Source organism: Microcebus murinus, chromosome 5 (assembly GCF_040939455.1).
Source record: "Microcebus murinus isolate Inina chromosome 5, M.murinus_Inina_mat1.0, whole genome shotgun sequence".
Lineage (NCBI taxonomy): Eukaryota > Metazoa > Chordata > Mammalia > Primates > Cheirogaleidae > Microcebus > Microcebus murinus.
This window is the reverse complement of record NC_134108.1, coordinates 108960177-108977293: the sequence shown is the minus strand read 5'-3', so window position 1 is coordinate 108977293 and position 17117 is coordinate 108960177. Positions and strand designations below refer to the sequence as shown.

At 39.7% G+C, this 17117-nt stretch overlaps 1 protein-coding gene across 1 annotated transcript; it reads left to right on the top strand.

Annotated features, from left to right (window-relative positions):
- Positions 1-258: 258 nt before the first annotated feature.
- Positions 259-13539, top strand: SNRPC (small nuclear ribonucleoprotein polypeptide C). Its single transcript, XM_012746786.2, has 6 exons — positions 259-382; positions 737-779; positions 3606-3714; positions 7187-7276; positions 10028-10132; positions 13196-13539. Exons 1-6 carry the CDS (start codon positions 375-377, stop codon positions 13318-13320), a joined length of 480 nt encoding a protein of 159 aa, XP_012602240.2. The 5' UTR covers positions 259-374; the 3' UTR covers positions 13321-13539.
- Positions 13540-17117: the final 3578 nt, after the last annotated feature.

Below are 17117 nucleotides of genomic sequence, written 5' to 3'. Positions count from 1 at the left end.
GCTACTCCGGAGGCTGAAGCAGGAGTACCGCTTGAGCCAGGAATTTGAGGTTGCAGCGAGCTATGATGACGCCACAGCACTGCAGTCTGGGCGAAGAGCGAGACCATACCTCGAAAAAAAAAAAGAAAGGAAAAAGAAAAAAAAAAATCAAATTGAATGAGCGTGGATTGAACCTCGTAGGGGTCCTTAGCACTCCTTTTCGCCCTCCTATAGGTGAAAAGAAGAGACGGAAAAGCCCGCCCCTCACTCTGCTATAGGCGGCCAGGGCTTCCGAAGTCTTCGGGCTGATCTGGTAGGTTCCACAGCCTCGGCGCTTGTTGTGTGCGTCATTTCCGGGCGTCACAGAACGGAGTAGCCAACGGCCTGGAGAGAACATGCCCAAGTGAGTGAGGGGCCTGCAATCTGGAAGTGGTCGCAGTTACTAGTTGGCCTCGTGGGAGAGTGGGTTCTGGTTCTCAAAGCTTCGAGGGATAGGAAAAGATCGGGGAAAAGGAGGGAGGGAGGCCGACCGGGAGTTCCAGACACCCCTTTTCGAGTGTGGAGGTTGACCCTTCTTAAGGCACCAAAAAAGTCTGATTTATGTTAAGAGGCTTTATTTGACGCTTTTGACTTGTGAGTAGGTTAGGTTTTTGTTTGTGTGGGTTATTTATTTATTTATTTTACTGTCATTGAACAGCATTTCGGTGGATGGGCATCCGTTAACTGGTTGTCATCTTCTCTTTTTATCTCTTTCTAGGTTTTATTGTGACTACTGCGATACGTACCTCACCCATGATTCTGTAAGTGGAGTATCTTTTCATAGTTTCAAGAAGACTTAATGTGTAATAATTAAGCAAGATTTTTTATTTTAGGTTCAAATTTGTGCTTTTAGCTTGTTGAGGTTTAAAGCCTACTGCTTGGAGAAATTAATTGGAGGTGTTTATTTTTTCACCTTTCTCGAAACTGTTTTCATAATTTGAGGACACTTGCAAGAGTTAGTCTTCCTGCAGTCAGTGTTTTCATCGGAGATCCAAATGAATAACACTTTAGTAAACTTCAAGATGAAAAAAATTTAAATATTCTAGGAGAGTGCCTCAAATATTTGATTGTGTCAAGTTACTCAAATGTTTGATTGATTAAAATGGAAAGAAATTTCTTGATAGAAAAGAGGCTTTTGGCTGGGTGCGGTGGCTCACGCCTATAATCCTAGCAATCTGGGAGGCCAAGGCAGGAGGATTGCTCAAGGTCAGGAGTTCAAAACCAGCCTGAGCGAGAGCGAGAGCTGTCTCTACTGAAAATAGAAAGAAATTAATTGGTCAAGTAAAAATACATAGAAAAAAAATTAGCCGGGCATATTGGCGCATGCCTGTAGTCCCAGCTACTAGGAGGCTGAGGTAGGAGGATTGCTTGAGCTAGGCTGATGCCACGGCACTCTAGCCCAGGCAACACAGTGAGACTCTGTCTCAAAAAAGAAAGAAAGAAAAAAAAAGGAGTCTTTCGATTAGAAACTGCTTGAGAACACCACCTGAGATTCACTGGTTTATTGTGTCAGTGTTTGCATGTTTTACACACATCTTTTTGTTTAATGCTCTTAATAATCCTGTGATTTATTATCTGCACTTTACTGAGGAGGAAAGTGAGACAGAGTGTGGATAAATATCTGACTCTGGATGTCACAAAACCAGTAAGCTGTATAGAGCTGGAGTGTGAGCCCAGGCAGTCTCACTCCAGAGCTTCTATGCCAGCAGTTCTTTTTGAACTCAGGGACCCTTTACACTCTTACAATATATTTTAAAGAGTGTAATTACTTTGTATTTTTTATAAATTGGGCAATGTGGGTTGTATCATATTGCTATATTTGAAATGAAAACTTAAAAATTTAAAATACTCATTTAAAAGTAACAATAAACTCTCTACATGTAATATTTTTTAAATGAAAAAAGCCATTTTCCAAAAGAAAATATTTATTACATATAATGGCATTGTTTTAGCATTTTTGCAAACCTCTGTAATGTCTGACTTAACAGAAAACAGCTGGATTCCTTGATTCTCATCTTTTTCTGCATTAAACTGGTTAAAGTATACAAGAAAGTAAAACCTCACAGTGACATATATTGTTGAAAAGGGGGAGAAGCCTTGCTTTTTTTGTTTGTTTTTTTTTGAGACAGAGTCTTGCTCTGTTGTCTGGGCTAGAGTGTTTTGGCATCAGCCTAGTTCACAGCAATCTCAAATTACTGGGCTCAAGTGATCCTTCTGCCTCAGCCTCCCAAGTAGCTGGGGCTACAGGTATGCGTCACCATGCCCGGATAAATATATATATATATATATTTTTTTTTTTTTAAGTTGTCCAGCTAATTTCTTTCTATTTTTTTTTTTTTTTAGTAGAGATGGGGCCTTGCTCTTGCTCAGGCTGGTCTCGAACTCCTGAGCTCAAACGATCCTCCCTCTCAACGCCTAAGTGGACACATAGGAATAACATTTATTGGGTGTTGGGCAGCTGGGAGTGGGGAGGAGGGGATGGATATATACAAACACAATGAGTAAGATATGTAACATTTCGGGGATGGACACGCTTGAAGCTCTGACTCGGGGTAGGGGGGCATGGGCAATATACGTAACCTTAACACTTGTACCCCCATAATATGCTAAAATAAAAAAAAATTAAGAAAATTAAATACAAAAACCGATCCTCTCTCCTCAGCCTCCCAGAGTGCTAGGATTATAGGTATGAGCCACCGCGCCTGGCCAGTACAGTGTTTTCGAGATTCTTTGCTGTTGCATATGTTAGTGATTTTTTTCTTTCTGAGTAGTGTTCCACTGTGCCGTGCACTTGTGATTTTTATGAAGATGGAGACACTGCTTATAAAGTACATAGTGTTGTGCCTGGCATATAGTAATTGTTCAATAAATGTTAACTTAAAAAGGTTGAACATGTAGAGTTTAGTGTGTATCAGTTATACCTCAATAAAGCTGTTAAAGAAGGAAAAGATTAGTAGGCTAGAGGCAAAAGTCTGTAAGTCAGGCACACAAAGAATATATGTTGTAAGAGTCCATTCACAGGAAGTTGTAACTCTAGGTAACCCTGTTCACCCTAATCTTTATGTGTATGGAGTCTATTTTCTAGACCTATAGTCATATAAGAACTTATTCTCATAGACAGTTACTTAAATGTTTGTAAACTATATCATTTTGCCATGGACTAGCCTAAGAAAGAGCATTAAAATGGCATTGTGGTCTAAATCAGGGGTTTGCAAATCTTTTCTTAAGGGCCAGGTTGTAATGATTTTAGGTTTGTGAACATGGTCTTTAATGCAATTACTCAACTCTGCTGTTGTAGAAAGAAACCATAGATAATACATAAATGATGGATGTGGCTGTGTTCCAATACTTTTATTTTTTTTACAAAAACATGTGGCTGGCCTATGGGCCATAATTTGCCAACCCCTGGTCTAGATAATAAATGTAGTAAATAAATTCAGTTGCTGGAGAATGTTTATAAGTAATGCTTTAGCAGCCAGATAAAGCTGCTAATGCTAGCCAGGTTACCTATATCAAGGTAAACCTTTATAAAATTTTTAGTTTTGGAAATTTGTTTCTATGTCTGATATGACCTTTTTGTTTTATAGCCATCTGTGAGAAAGACACACTGCAGTGGTAGGAAACACAAAGAAAATGTGAAAGACTACTACCAGAAATGGATGGAAGAGCAGGCCCAGAGCCTGATTGACAAAACAAGTATGTTTCAGCCTCTTGTTCTGATGTGTTAAAATGGTCGCATTCTTTCTTTGACCCTGTCTCTCTGTTTTTTACAGAACGAACTCAGTCTGAATGATAAATAGGAGCATTTAGACATGCTGAATGAAATAAGTGGAAGGTCATTGGTTTCCTAGAGATATAGGAACACATTAATTAATATTAATTACTGATGATAGAGTAGTCAGAGGTAGAGCAATCAGGTATTGGTTAGACTGGGGGTAAGGCAGAGAAGACTGGAATTGCCTAATGTTTGTTTCTTGATGGGGACCAGATTTATATAGCAAATTTATATAAAACCTCATTTTTCATGATCCATAGTTTTTAGAAGTGTTTTCCTGTTGTGATATGAAAAGACAGGGGCTGGGTTTATGATTCTATCCAAGTAGTTTGAGAGGCTTTATTTCGGTCTCTTAGTTGTAGTCCTGACAAAGAGAACTAGTCAGAAAGAAACTAAGTGATGTATAATAACAAAATAGTCTGAGTATGTTTTGGACCTCTGTTGTACATCATAGTCTTTTTGTTAATTAGGTACATTTTATTGTTCTGGTTTGTTGGGTCTAAGGTACTGGCAGAAGGAGATGTTGCATTTTTACTTTAGATCATCCTGGTGTATTTGAATCATGGCCTTTTAAAAATCATTCATTATACTCAGCTGGCAGGCAAATGTGGACTTTGTGATTTTTTTAAAAAAGTGAAGCTATTGTGATAAATTTCAAATAAAGGAAAAGGACAAGTTTAATGAAAGACAATCCCATTCTGCAACCCCCCCCCCCCACTCCAGTTTCTTACCACTCAGCTGCATCATTCTTGTTTCGTTTATACCAAGGTTCTCATGGACATTTAGTTTCTGTCAAGGTACTATTGACACTTAGTACAATTCTTTGTTTTGGGATCTATCTGTGCTTTATAGGATGTTTAGCAGGATCCCTGGCATCTACCCACTAGATGCCAGTACCAACCCTCAGTTGTGACTATTATAAATGTCTCCAGGTATTACCCAGTTTTCCCAGGGGGGCAAAATTGTTTCTAGCTGAGAGCCACTGAATATCTTCATGTACTCCCTTTCTCCCTCCTGGATTATTATGGAACAAACCTCAGACATTTTCCCATTTCATGTGAAAAAATAAATTATGCTGTAATATTTTTTCTCCTATTTGAAAAGATGTTAGAAATTTCTTGGCATTATAACATTAACAAAATATTCTCTAGTTAGTTTTCATATGCAGCAAAAGAATTTGGGGTGAGTAAACATTTTTATTTGAGGCAACGAGGCAAGCCCTCAGGGACACTCCTTTTTGTTTCTCGGCATATTATGGGGGTACAGATATTAAGGTTTCAATAAATGCCCATTTCCCCCCCTCCCCCCCAAAAGTCTGAGTCTCCAGCATGACCATCCCCCAGATGGTGCACATCTCACTCATTATATATGTATATACCCGCCCCCCTCCCCCCTGCCCAATACCCTATTACTATAGTACCTATGTGACCACTTAGGTGCTGTTCAGTTAATACCAATTTGCTGGTGAGTATATGTGGTGCTTGTTTTTCCATTCTTGGGAAACTTCACTTAATAGTATGGGTTCCAGGCCGGGCGCTGTGGCTCACGCCTGTAATCCTAGCTCTTGGGAGGCCGAGGCGGGCGGATTGCTCAAGGTCAGGAGTTCAAAACCAGCCTGAGCAAGAGCGAGACCCCGTCTCTACTATAAATAGAAAGAAATTAATTGGCCAACTGATATATATATAAAAAATTAGCCGGGCATGGTGGCGCATGCCTGTAGTCCCAGCTACTCGGGAGGCTGAGGCAGAAGGATTGCTTGAGCCCAGGAGTTTGAGGTTGCTGTGAGCTAGGCTGACGCCACGGCACTCACTCTAGCCTGGACAACAAAGCGAGACTCTGTCTCAAAAAAAAAAAAAAAAATAGTATGGGTTCCAGCTCTAACCAGGAAAATATAAGATGTGCTATATCACCATTGTGTCTTAGAGCTGAATAGTACTCCATGGTATACATATACCACATTTTATTAATCCATTCTTGGATTGATGGGCAGGACACTCCTTATGTGTCCATGATTATGTTGACATTGAGTGGAGCCAGTGGTTTAGCTTCTCCCTTTTCTTTACAAGCTGTCCTCCTACACAGGGTGTGGGGTTTTTTTTTTTTTTTAATTGGAAAAGCCCTTACTGGGCTATAACCCCTGATAGAGCACAGGTTTATTCAGAGGCATACGAGTAGCTTTTCATAAATCTCCACTCTAGGTCATTTTTTTGCATCTGATCCCCATGATTTATCAGTGATTGACTTGAGTAATTTGACCTTGTTTGCACTGATGGGGGCATGGAGTGGGATGGGCCGCAGACAGCACTGAGTTGGCAAGGGCTTACATGAGGAATAGAGTTTGGAGTGTGTAGTTTAATATTATTTGTGACTCCTTTCTAAAACTAAATACAGATGAACTTCAGTTTCTTTAGTTTTCACTGGGGCTTTATATCATCTGAAAGAAACATTGAAAGTTGATTGTGTTGGACTTTTTTAAAGACCATAATCTCCTTTAGAACAGGCTTTTGCTTTGATATCTTTGTTTTTCTTCATCTCCTAGCTCAGTGCATTAATTTCAAAACTGATTAACCAACATGGTATATTGTTTTGACCCAAGACAGCACAGAAAGGATAGAAGGAAGGGTAGAAATTTTATAAAGCCTGACCTTTGGGCATGTATGTATACTTTTCAAACAAAATACGATTGGCTTAAATTGATTATAAACCACATCTACAGATAAAGATGACTGCTTCTCTTTGGTGAAAGACATTGCTAGGAAGGAAATTTTCATTGCAATCTCCCGTAGTTTAATTTAGCCATAGAAATGCTAAGTAAAAATAGCTTAAAGAACCTAAATCAGGCCGGGTGCTGTGGCTCAGGCCTGAAATCCTAGCACTCTGGGAGGCTGAGGCGGGTGGATTGGTCGAGGTCAGTAGTTCAAAATCAGCCTGAGCAAGAGCGAGACCCCGTCTCTACTGTAAATAAAAAGAAATTAATTGGACAACTAAAAACATATATAAAAAATTAGCCAGGCATGGTGGGACATGCCTGTAGTCCCAGCTACTTGGGAGGCTGAGACAAGAGGATTGCTTGAGCCCAGGAGTTTGAGGTTGCTGTGAGCTAGACTGACGCCATGGCATTCTAGCCCAGGCAACAAAGTGAGACTCTGTCTCAAAAAAAAAAAAAAAAAAAACCTAAATCAGTAAACCAATTAATTGCAATTTTAGGTAGTGAATGCCTGAAAATGATTTTAAAACTGTAAAGCCATGATGTAGTAACTGTAGATGAATGTTTGCGGGAATAAAGTAATTGGAACCATAAAAGATTTAAACAAAAGCAGTTATTTTAGTAAATGGGTTGTTGAACTCTTATTCATCATTTGTTGTGTTTCTTTCTCAACCTTATATCCAAAGCGGCTGCATTTCAACAAGGAAAAATACCTCCTACTCCGTTCTCTGCTCCTCCTCCTGCAGGGGCGATGATTCCACCTCCCCCCAGTCTTCGTAAGTTTAACCTTTTTACCTTAAGGGCTGTAAGTGGGCAGATTATTCTTCGATTATGTTAGATTTAGATTATCTCACAGTTAGCTTTTGAATGCTTGTTGAATGAATACATAGATAGTTATAGAAAATAACATTGGTGGTGTAATTTCTAAAATAACTTTAGAATTAACTTTCGATTGCACTGTTACTAGGACATTGTATTTCTGGCATCCCAAGTGTTGGTGTAAGACAAATTCAAATGGAAAGCTCAGAGTGAACTTTTGATTAGATGAGCTGATATATGAGTAAGAGTTGCTGAGTACATTAAAGTATTTACTGCTATGAACACAGCACTAGAGTACTGCAGTAGCTGATAAACTCCTCAGTCTCTACCCTTATTTTCTAAACCACCTAAAACTGTAATACATACTTTGTGGAAGATAAGAATTGGATAGTCGGCCAGGGGTGGTGGCTCACGCCTGTAATTCTAGCATTCTGGGAGGCCGAGGCGGGCAGATTGGTTGAGGTCAGGAGTTCGAAACCAGCCTGAGCAAGAGTGAGACCCCATCTCTACTGTAAATAGAAAGGAATTAATTGGCCAACTAATATATATAGAAAAAAACTAGCCAGGCATGGTGGTGCTTGCCTGTAGTCCCAGCTACTCGGGAGACTGAGGCAGAAGGATCACTTGAGCCCAGGAGTTTGAGGTTGCCGTTGCTGTGAACTAGGCTGACGCCATGGCACTCACTCTAGCTTGGGCAACAAAGTGAGACTCTGTCTCCAAAAACAACAAAAAAGAATTGGATAGTTGAAAGTGGAGTGGATCATAGGCCTCTGCTCTCTTGGAAAGTTTGTTGTTTCTGCAGGGCAGACAGGAAGAGATTGAGTACAGTACTTGGTCGTAAGTTCTGTGGCTCTCCTAGAGGGGTCCAGATTTGAAACTGAATTCAGAGACCTAAACTCAGTCTTATAAGTAATCATGGATGTAAACACAGAGGAGTAAGCTGTTTGTAGTAGTTTACATACTAACATAGGTTGACCACTAATGGCCTGCTGAATCTTTTCTGGGCTTCTCCCATCCTGGGACCTGGTCAGGCCTCTTTCCACAGCAACTCAAAGGTCATTTCTGTCTCCTGTTCCACCTTGACTGGCTGGCACTCAACGCCATTATTTATAAAAGCAGAATAGTCTGTGGTGTGAATGTACCGTAGTTTACCTCACTATTTTCTCATTGTTGGATATTGAACTTGTTCTAAATTTTTGCTATTGTAAATGATACAGTCAGCCATATCTCTGCATGTAAGTCTTTGTATTTCCAAAGAATCTTTTTTTTGAGACAGATTCTCGCTTTGTTGCCCAGGCTAGAGTGAGTGCCGTGGCATCAGCCTAGCTCACAGCAACCTCAAACTCCTAGGCTCAAGCGATCCTTCTGCCTCAGTCTCCCGAGTAGCTGGGACTATAGGCATGCGCCACCATGCCCAGCTAATTTTTTCTATATATATATTAGTTGGCCAATTAATTTCTTTATATTTTTAGTAGAGACGGGGTCTTGCTCTTGCTCAGGTTGGTTTCGAACTCCTGACCTCGACCAATCTGCCCGCCTCGGCCTCCCAGAGTGCTAGAATTACAGGCGTGAGCCACCACGCCCGGCCTCCAAAGAATCTTTTAAACTCAAATTTTGATTTTTTAATAAAGGATCTAAAAAGGGAATGCTTACACACTGTTGGTGGGAATGTAAATTAGTTTAACCTTTATGGAAAACATTAAGGAGATTTCTCAATGAACTAAAAATAGAACTACCATTTGAGGGGCTGGAAGAGAAAAATAACATTACCATTTAATCCATTAGTCTCACTAATGGGTGTATACGCAGAGGAAAAGGAAGTATATTAAAAAGATAATGTGGGCCAGGCGCGGTGGCTCACGCCTGTAATCCTAGCTCTCTGGGAGGCCGAGGCTGGCGGATTGCTCGAGGTCAGGAGTTCGAAACCAGCCTGAGCAAGAGCGAGACCCCGTCTCTACTATAAATAGAAAGAAATTAATTGGCCAACTGATATATATAGAAAAAAAAAAAATTAGCCGGGCATGGTGGTGCATGCTTGTAGTCCCAGCTACTCGGGAGGCTGAGGCAGGAGGATTGCTTGAGCTCAGGAGTTTGAGGTTGCTGTGAGCTAGGCTGACGCCACGGCACTCACTCTAGCCTGGACAACAAAGCGAGACTCTGTCTCAAAAAAAAAAAAAAAAAAAGATAATGTGTACACATGGATAGAGAGTGTGGAATAATAAACATTGGAGACTCAGAAGGGTGGAAGAATGGGAGGGGATGAGAAATGAGAAGTTACTTAACGAGTACAATATACACTATTCTGGTGATGGTTATACCATTAATAAAATCTCAGACTTCACCACTACATAATATAGTCGTGCATCAAAACTGTACTTTTACCTCGTAAATGTATCCAAATTTAAGAAAGGGGGTCTGAAATTCTGTATTTGTGGCTTAAGTTCATCAGGAGCTCTACAGAAGGTACAACCCCCTCCCCCTTTTAAAATTAAAATTTCAGAATTTTTTTTAATCTGGGGAACCTGACTTCATTTTCTAAAGTTTTATGGCATGTGATTTTTTTTGGATCCACTGTTATAAAAAGAAACAGTAAGAGGTCTATTGTTTCTGAATTTGAGACAGTTCATGGGACCCTGTTAGTTTTACTAAGAAGAGAAAATGTCAACATATAAGCATACCTTAACGACAGGCTCTTTTCTTTATTTCAGCTGGTCCTCCTCGCCCTGGTATGATGCCAGCACCCCATATGGGGGGCCCTCCCATGATGCCAATGATGGGCCCTCCTCCTCCTGGGATGATGCCAGTGGGACCTGGTAAGTTTGAATATCTTTCTTTTTAGTATGCACCATTGTGTTTTAGTTCTCCAGTTAAATGGAATTCCTAACTAGTTGTCTAAAAGTGTTTTTTGCAAAAAATTAAATTTGGTCAATCATTAAGGATAAAAAGATTCTTGAAAAATTTGGGAGAGGGGCCTAAAAAAGTAAAAGAAATACTTGTTTATCAGTATAATTGGGTGATAGCCAAGGACTTTGTCCTACTAAAAAGCAAGATAGGGCTGCTTCTGTATTTCTTCTCCCTCCCTCCTGTTGTCTTGCCTCATTCTGACTTTTGACCATTTATAATGAATAGAAAGATAGATGAACTTGTTCCATTTGAGGAGTGGGAGAAAGGTTAGATATATTTTCTCAGTTTTGATTGGGAGCAGAGCTACCTTCTCTTGCTGGTTTAATCTTGCAGGTTAACTAGGCCAAATCAGTATTTGAAAAACGGCCTTAGGGTAGTTGGTTTTTTTATTCAGGAAGTGGAGGGGAAACCTTATACATGAAACATTTTATTTTAATGTAAACATAAATGTTCATTAATCTGTAAATCTTCCTGATACATAGGCAGGACCTTTGCTTTGAGAGTGAGTTCGCTGATTCTAACACCATATATTTCTTGCATAAACCAATAAACCATAACCATTATGCATCTTCTACCAACTTTAGTTTCATATTTTTTTGAAGTGATTAGAGACCTTGTGATATAGTCTATTAATAGTTCCCATCTTTTATGATTATTTCTGCCTTCCAAATTTGTGAACATTTTGGGGGGATCATTTTCCTCAGTTTTCTAAGTATCAAGTTAGCTTTCCAAGAAATAATTTTCATTTCACAATCATATTTTACTGGTTTGCAGAATAGATTACATAACTAGAGTAATAACTACAACCGACATACCCAGGTTTGGGAATAGATACAACTGATGCCTGTGACTTATCTGGAAAGACAAGGTGCAAAGTTATTAAAGTAGCTTCCTAGCCAGAAATATTCATTATGCCTGCTTATCGGTATCATTTAAAGGCGTAGATAAAGAGAGTTCCTGCCTTACTGACTTGAACATAATCAAAATTATTTAGATGGCTTTAGCATCCTAAATCAGGGTCACAAATTCAGATTCCTAGGGAGGTTAGGGATGTGGTGAACTGGGGAATGCATAATCCATCTAAAGAAGGCTTCCAGAACTCAGCTTCAGCCTATAATTGACATTTGAGAATACAGGTTGGTGTTGTCAGTTCTTCTGAGGTGGTTTTTTTGTTTTGTTTTTTAACCAGGATAAAACAAGATTGTGAGATTTATGTTAAAATAATTGAGTAGGTGGTGGTGGGTGGGAGAGTGTCAATAAACAAAGTTGGCTGTGGGTGGGTGATTGTTGAAGCTGGATGATGGATACATGGATGTTCATTATACTCTTTTTTTACTATTCCTGTCTGTTTGTATATTTCCATAATAAAAAGTTTACAAGAAATAGGGAATCTAGACTTCTTTTTTTTTTTTTTTTTTTTTGAGACAGAGTCTCGCTTTGTTGCCCAGGCTAGAGTGAGTGCCATGGCGTCAGCCTAGCTCACAGCAACCTCAAACTCCTGGGCTCGAGTGATCCTTCTGCCTCAGCCTCCCGGGTAGCTGGGACTACAGGCATGCGCCACCATGCCCGGCTAATTTTTTTTATATATATATCAGTTGGCCAATTAATTTCTTTCTATTTATAGTAGAGACGGGGTCTCGCTCTTGCTCAGGCTGGTTTTGAACTCCTGACCTTGAGCAATCCGCCCGCCTCGGCCTCCCAAGAGCTAGGATTATAGGCGTGAGCCACAGCGCCCGGCCGGGAATCTAGACTTCTAATGAAATCCCACTGTTGGCAACTAATTCAGATTAAATCCACTGTGGAGACCAAAGAAAACAAGTTTTTTGGTGCTCAGTTTTTAATGTTTGGTCTATATCAGTTTCCTTGAAGAAATGCTTAAATATAGGTTATGTTAAGCATAGGCCTTTATGTGATATTTAGAAGTTTAGTATTATTCTCTGTTCCTGTTGAAATTGGTCTTAAAGAAAATTCTGTACCTGTTGGATTTTGTGTCTTTGCATATACTCGTGTTTCACTTTTTGTTATAAGGCTATATTCAGCTTTGAATATAGTTTGAATATAGCTTTGAATATAGTTTCTCTTGAGCTGTTTACTGCAAACTTAATCAAAATTATTTAGTTAAAAATAAATAGGTAAAATTTGATATTTATAAAGAATATATGTAACAAGAAAATTATGAGGCATAATAATAAAATGAATATCCGTGAACCTATCACCCAGCTGAGGAAGTAGAACATTATCAATTCCCTTGAAGCTGTCTGTGTTCCTTCCCTACCCCTCTGCTTGCCCTCCCCTCCCTGGCTCATTTATTTGGCTGGTTTATTGATGGGACACGTAAAAAAATTAATAGTTTCTAATATGCATTAGAAAAATCAGTTTTTTGTGTGTGCTAATTGTTATAAATCACATTATTGCCTATTATTTTTCTTGACTTGAGCTAAGTATGGTTACTAACAGGTTCTCAGCATGGGCCTCCTGCTCACCTTTCCTACAACTCCGAACAAACGCTTAGTGGTAAGATTGTCCTCTGTGCCTGTGTACATTCATGAAATAGCTCCTGGTTATATGGTGGATATAACTGATTAAAAGAGCTGACTGAATAACATGTGACTTAGTTGTGAATTTCCCTGAGTGGGAAAAAAGGTCAGTTTAGGGAACTAGTGTCCCTGGTGATTTCTGGAAAGCAGTCTATTAATAGTTTCCCCCTTACTATCATTATTATATCATGATTCCCACATGGTTCTTGTGTTGACCTTTTTGTTTTTTGTTTGAGAATGTCTAAGTAATTTACAGATGTGATGAATTTGTTGCATTTCTTCTGTCAAGTATGTCTTTTTTCCAGCATTTTGCAGGGGGGGTGGCTACTTTTTTTTTGTTTTAATTGAAGTCCCGTCAAACTCTCTCATAAATGGTATTTTCTGACTCCCCATCTTTTCCTTTTCTTTTTCTTTTTCTTTTTTTTTGTCCTACAGCTCCTGGAATGAGGCCACCCATGGGAGGTCACATGCCAATGATGCCTGGGCCCCCAATGATGAGACCTCCCGCCCGTCCCATGATGGTGCCCACTCGGCCAGGAATGACTCGACCAGACAGATAAGGATAGAGGGGAGGTCTCTTTATGTCAGTTTTATATTACTTGTTCTGCTTCACCAGGAGATCATGGTGCTGTGACTCTGGGTGTTTTCTTTACATAAGGAAAATTTGCTCCCCCTTGCTATCAAAGAGAGAATAGTTTTGAAGGGAAGAAGTAGAACCAAAAAAAGGGCAGTCTTCATTTGTATTGTGAAATGTGAAAATAAAATTGTCAACTCTTTCAGTTAAAAGTGTGTTCCCTTTTTCCTCCCCTCTATATTCTTTTATAAAGGAGACGAAACATTTCAGTTGTGTTTTTCTAGCATTTTCTCTCTACAGCATGTCTTCTGCGTGAGATTCTTTGTCCTTAGCTATATTGTGAATCTCTTTGAGCACCCTGCCTTTATTTAGTAAAGTTGTCTTGTTCAGGACTTTGGTAAATCTAACACTTATAGAGCTTTTGTTGGTTAAAATAAATAGCACAATTGGCTAAATTTTCACATCACTAACACTTTGTGTAGTAAGTAGAAAGTTTTAAGTCTTTTATGCTGAATAGAGGAAAATACTTAATGTTGCGTGCATGTCAGCTAAGAATGGAGAATCTCAGCTTCTCCTTTCTTTTAGCTTCCTTCTTTCTTGGCCTCAGTCAGAAAACTTTGTATGGCAATGATAAAATTATGCAGATTTCTGTGTTACAGAAGGTGTTTTTAGAATCCTATTTGTTACATAATCAGGCGGTAAAAGTAGGATATTTTCAGGCAAGCATCTAGAAAGTAAGCCATTGGTACTGTTTAGATTCAGTGCAGTGTAAAATTTAAACTCTTTCATGTCACAAGTGGGAGTGAAAATTGTTATAACTACTGAGGAGGGCAATTTGGCTATATTTATCAGAATTACAACACTTATATCCCTTGACCTTGAGTTTCTGTGTCTAGCAATTTATCTTATGGTTAGACTCACATGTATGTCGTTAGGTTCACATGTATGAAATGGCATGTATATAAGATTAAGCATTGCAGCAAAAGGTTGTGAATAACATACATGTCCAATGATAGTAGACTGATTTATCAAAAAGTTTTATATAGCATGCAAGTTAAAACAGAATAAGGAAGCTCTGTGTACTGATAGGAAGAGATCTCCCAGATACATGTTGTTCTGCACCTTGGTTTATTCACATAACAATGTATTGTTTTCTATCCTTTATTTTTATTTTTTAATTTTTTATCTTTAAAAAACAGGTATTTTTGGCTGAGTGTAGTGGCTCATGCCTGTAATCCTCGCACTCTGGAAGGCCGAGGCAGGAGGATCACTAAAGGTCAGGAGTTCAAGACCAGCCTGAGCAAGACCAAGACCCCGTCTCTACTATAAATAGAAAGAAATTAATTGGCCAACTAATATATATAGAAAAAATTAGCCGGGCATGGTGGCACATGCCTGTAGTCCCAGCTACTTGGGAGGCTGAGGCAGGAGGATCACTTGAGCCTAAGAGTTTGAGGTTGCTATGAGCTATGCTGATGCCACAGAACTCTAGCCCAGGCAACAGAGTGAGACTCTGTCTCAAAAAGAACCCACAATTTTTTTTTAGAGACAAAGTTGCTATATTGCTCAAGCTGGCCTCAAACTCCCACACTTAAGTGATCCTCCCAGCTCAGCTTCCCGAGTGGCTGGGACTACAGGCATGCACCACCATGCCTGGCCTGCTATTCTTTTTTAAAGGAACTATTTGTATTTGCCTGTGTATGCACAAAGTTTTCTGCAAGGGCAAATAAGCAACTGGTAATACTGGTTGCTCATGAAGGGTGAAGTGGGTAGCTGGGGGACAGAAATGAGGGGGAAAAGGCTTGTAATCTTTTTCTATCTTTTGAATTATTATCTATTAAAAAAAACAAGCCAAACACCCTTGCTAACTGAGATTAGGGGACCTTTTTCAAAATAAAGATTCCAGATTTTGATTGACTAGATCTGGGATGGGGCCTAGGAAATTTGCTTTTTGGAAAATCTAGAAGATTTTTATTAGTAGTATGTTTAGAAAACTCTTAGGATCTTATCTATTCAAGGACATAACTGTATGTGTGTCTTTGTCTATACTTTTTAAAAGATTTGTAGCTATAAACTGAAATGGTTATAAGTGGATTGCTTCTTTTCCTAGAAACGTGAATGTTTTGAAGAGGGACTAATTTAGGCAAATAAACCACCTTATGTACACAAACAAGGGGTTAAAAATAGGGATCCTGACATTTAAATGATATTTTTTTATGAGACAAGGTTGTGCTCTTTTGTCCAGGCTGGAGTGCAGTGGCACATTCATAGCTAACTGCAGCATTGAATTCCTGGGCTCAAGTGATCCTCCTGCCTCAGCCTCCAGAGTAGCTGGGTGGGACTACAGGTGGGCACCACATTGCTTAGCTAATTAAAAAACTTTTTTTTCTTTTGTAGAGATAAGAGTTTTACTGTGTTGCCCAGACTTGGGTCTCAAACTCTGTGCTCAGGCAGTTCTCTTGCCTCAGCCTCCCAAAGTGCTGGGATTACAGGCATGAGCCACTGGCACCGAACCTTAAATGTTCTTTATGCTCATCTATAGACGGTTGAATTAGCTTCCTAGTCTGAACCTTTGGCAGGACTATTTGTTGCTTTTTATTTTATTTTCTTGCTTGCTTGCTTGCTTTTTTTTTTTTTTTGAGACAGAGTCTCGCTTTGTTGTCCAGGCTAGAGTGAGTGCCGTGGCGTCAGCCTACCTCACAGCAACCTCAAACTCCTGGGCTCGAGCGATCCTTCTGCCTCAGCCTCCCGAGTAGCTGGGACTACAGGCATGTGCCACCATGCCCGGCTAATTTTTTATATATATATCAGTTGGCCAATTAATTTCTTTCTATTTATAGTAGAGACGGGGTCTTGCTCTTGCTCAGGTTGGTTTTGAATTCCTGACCTCGAGCAATCCGCCCGCCTCAGCCTCCCAGAGAGCTAGGATTACAGGCGTGAGCCACCGCGCCCGGCCTTTTTTTTTTTTTTAAACCAATTTTAGTCTTAATCTATATGACTTTTATAGCTCATATTTGTTACGAAAAGTCTTCTGCAGACTTATGAGTTTGTTAGGGGAATCCTTGTCAACTGAGCTTTCGTTTTGTTTTTTTTTTCGAGACAGAGTCTCACTTTGTTGCCCAGGCTAGAGTGAGTGCAGTGGCGTCAACCTAGCTCATAGCAACCTCAAACTCCTGAGCTCAAGCAATCCTCCTGCCTCAGCCTCCCGAGTAGCTGGGACTACAGGCATGTGCCACCATGCCCGGCTAATTTTTTTTCCACTATATATTAGTTTGCCAATTAATTTCTTTCTATTTATAGTAGAGACAGGGTCTCACTCTTGCTCAGGTTGGTTTCGAACTCCTGAGCTCAAACCGCCCACCTCGGCCTTCCAGAGAGCTATGATTACAGGCCTGAGCCACCACGCCTGGCCTGCCAACTGAGCTTTCTATGTGACTCAGTAAGTTTCTGGTTTGGATGGCTATGTCAGGCTCAGGGTGAAGAGTGTTATCTTTTGTGTATGCACAGAAAGCCCACAGATAGATACCTATTTAGGTTTTGTAAATAGCCTCAGGAATTTAGGAACAATCAAGGTCTTCCAAAAGGAAGCTTTTTCCAAAGTGTATTCTTAAGGTCGACTCTCCTTTTTCTAGAAATATTTCTAGTCTTTGAAGAAAGTGTTTTACATGTTTTCAGAAAAACAATGAGATGTCTGGAAAGTTCAACAAGCTTTAACTGCAATAAACAAAAGTAGGAATAATTCTAAGAAGATTCTTTTTGTGTTTTTATCAGCTCCTATGGCAA

Excerpts from the sequence above, each read along its gene's own strand:
- SNRPC (XM_012746786.2), top strand. Across the intron at positions 780-3,605 it reads CGTACCTCACCCATGATTCT|CCATCTGTGAGAAAGACACA; the intron begins GTAAGTGGAGTA and ends TTTGTTTTATAG. Across the intron at positions 3,715-7,186 it reads GAGCCTGATTGACAAAACAA|CGGCTGCATTTCAACAAGGA; the intron begins GTATGTTTCAGC and ends TTATATCCAAAG.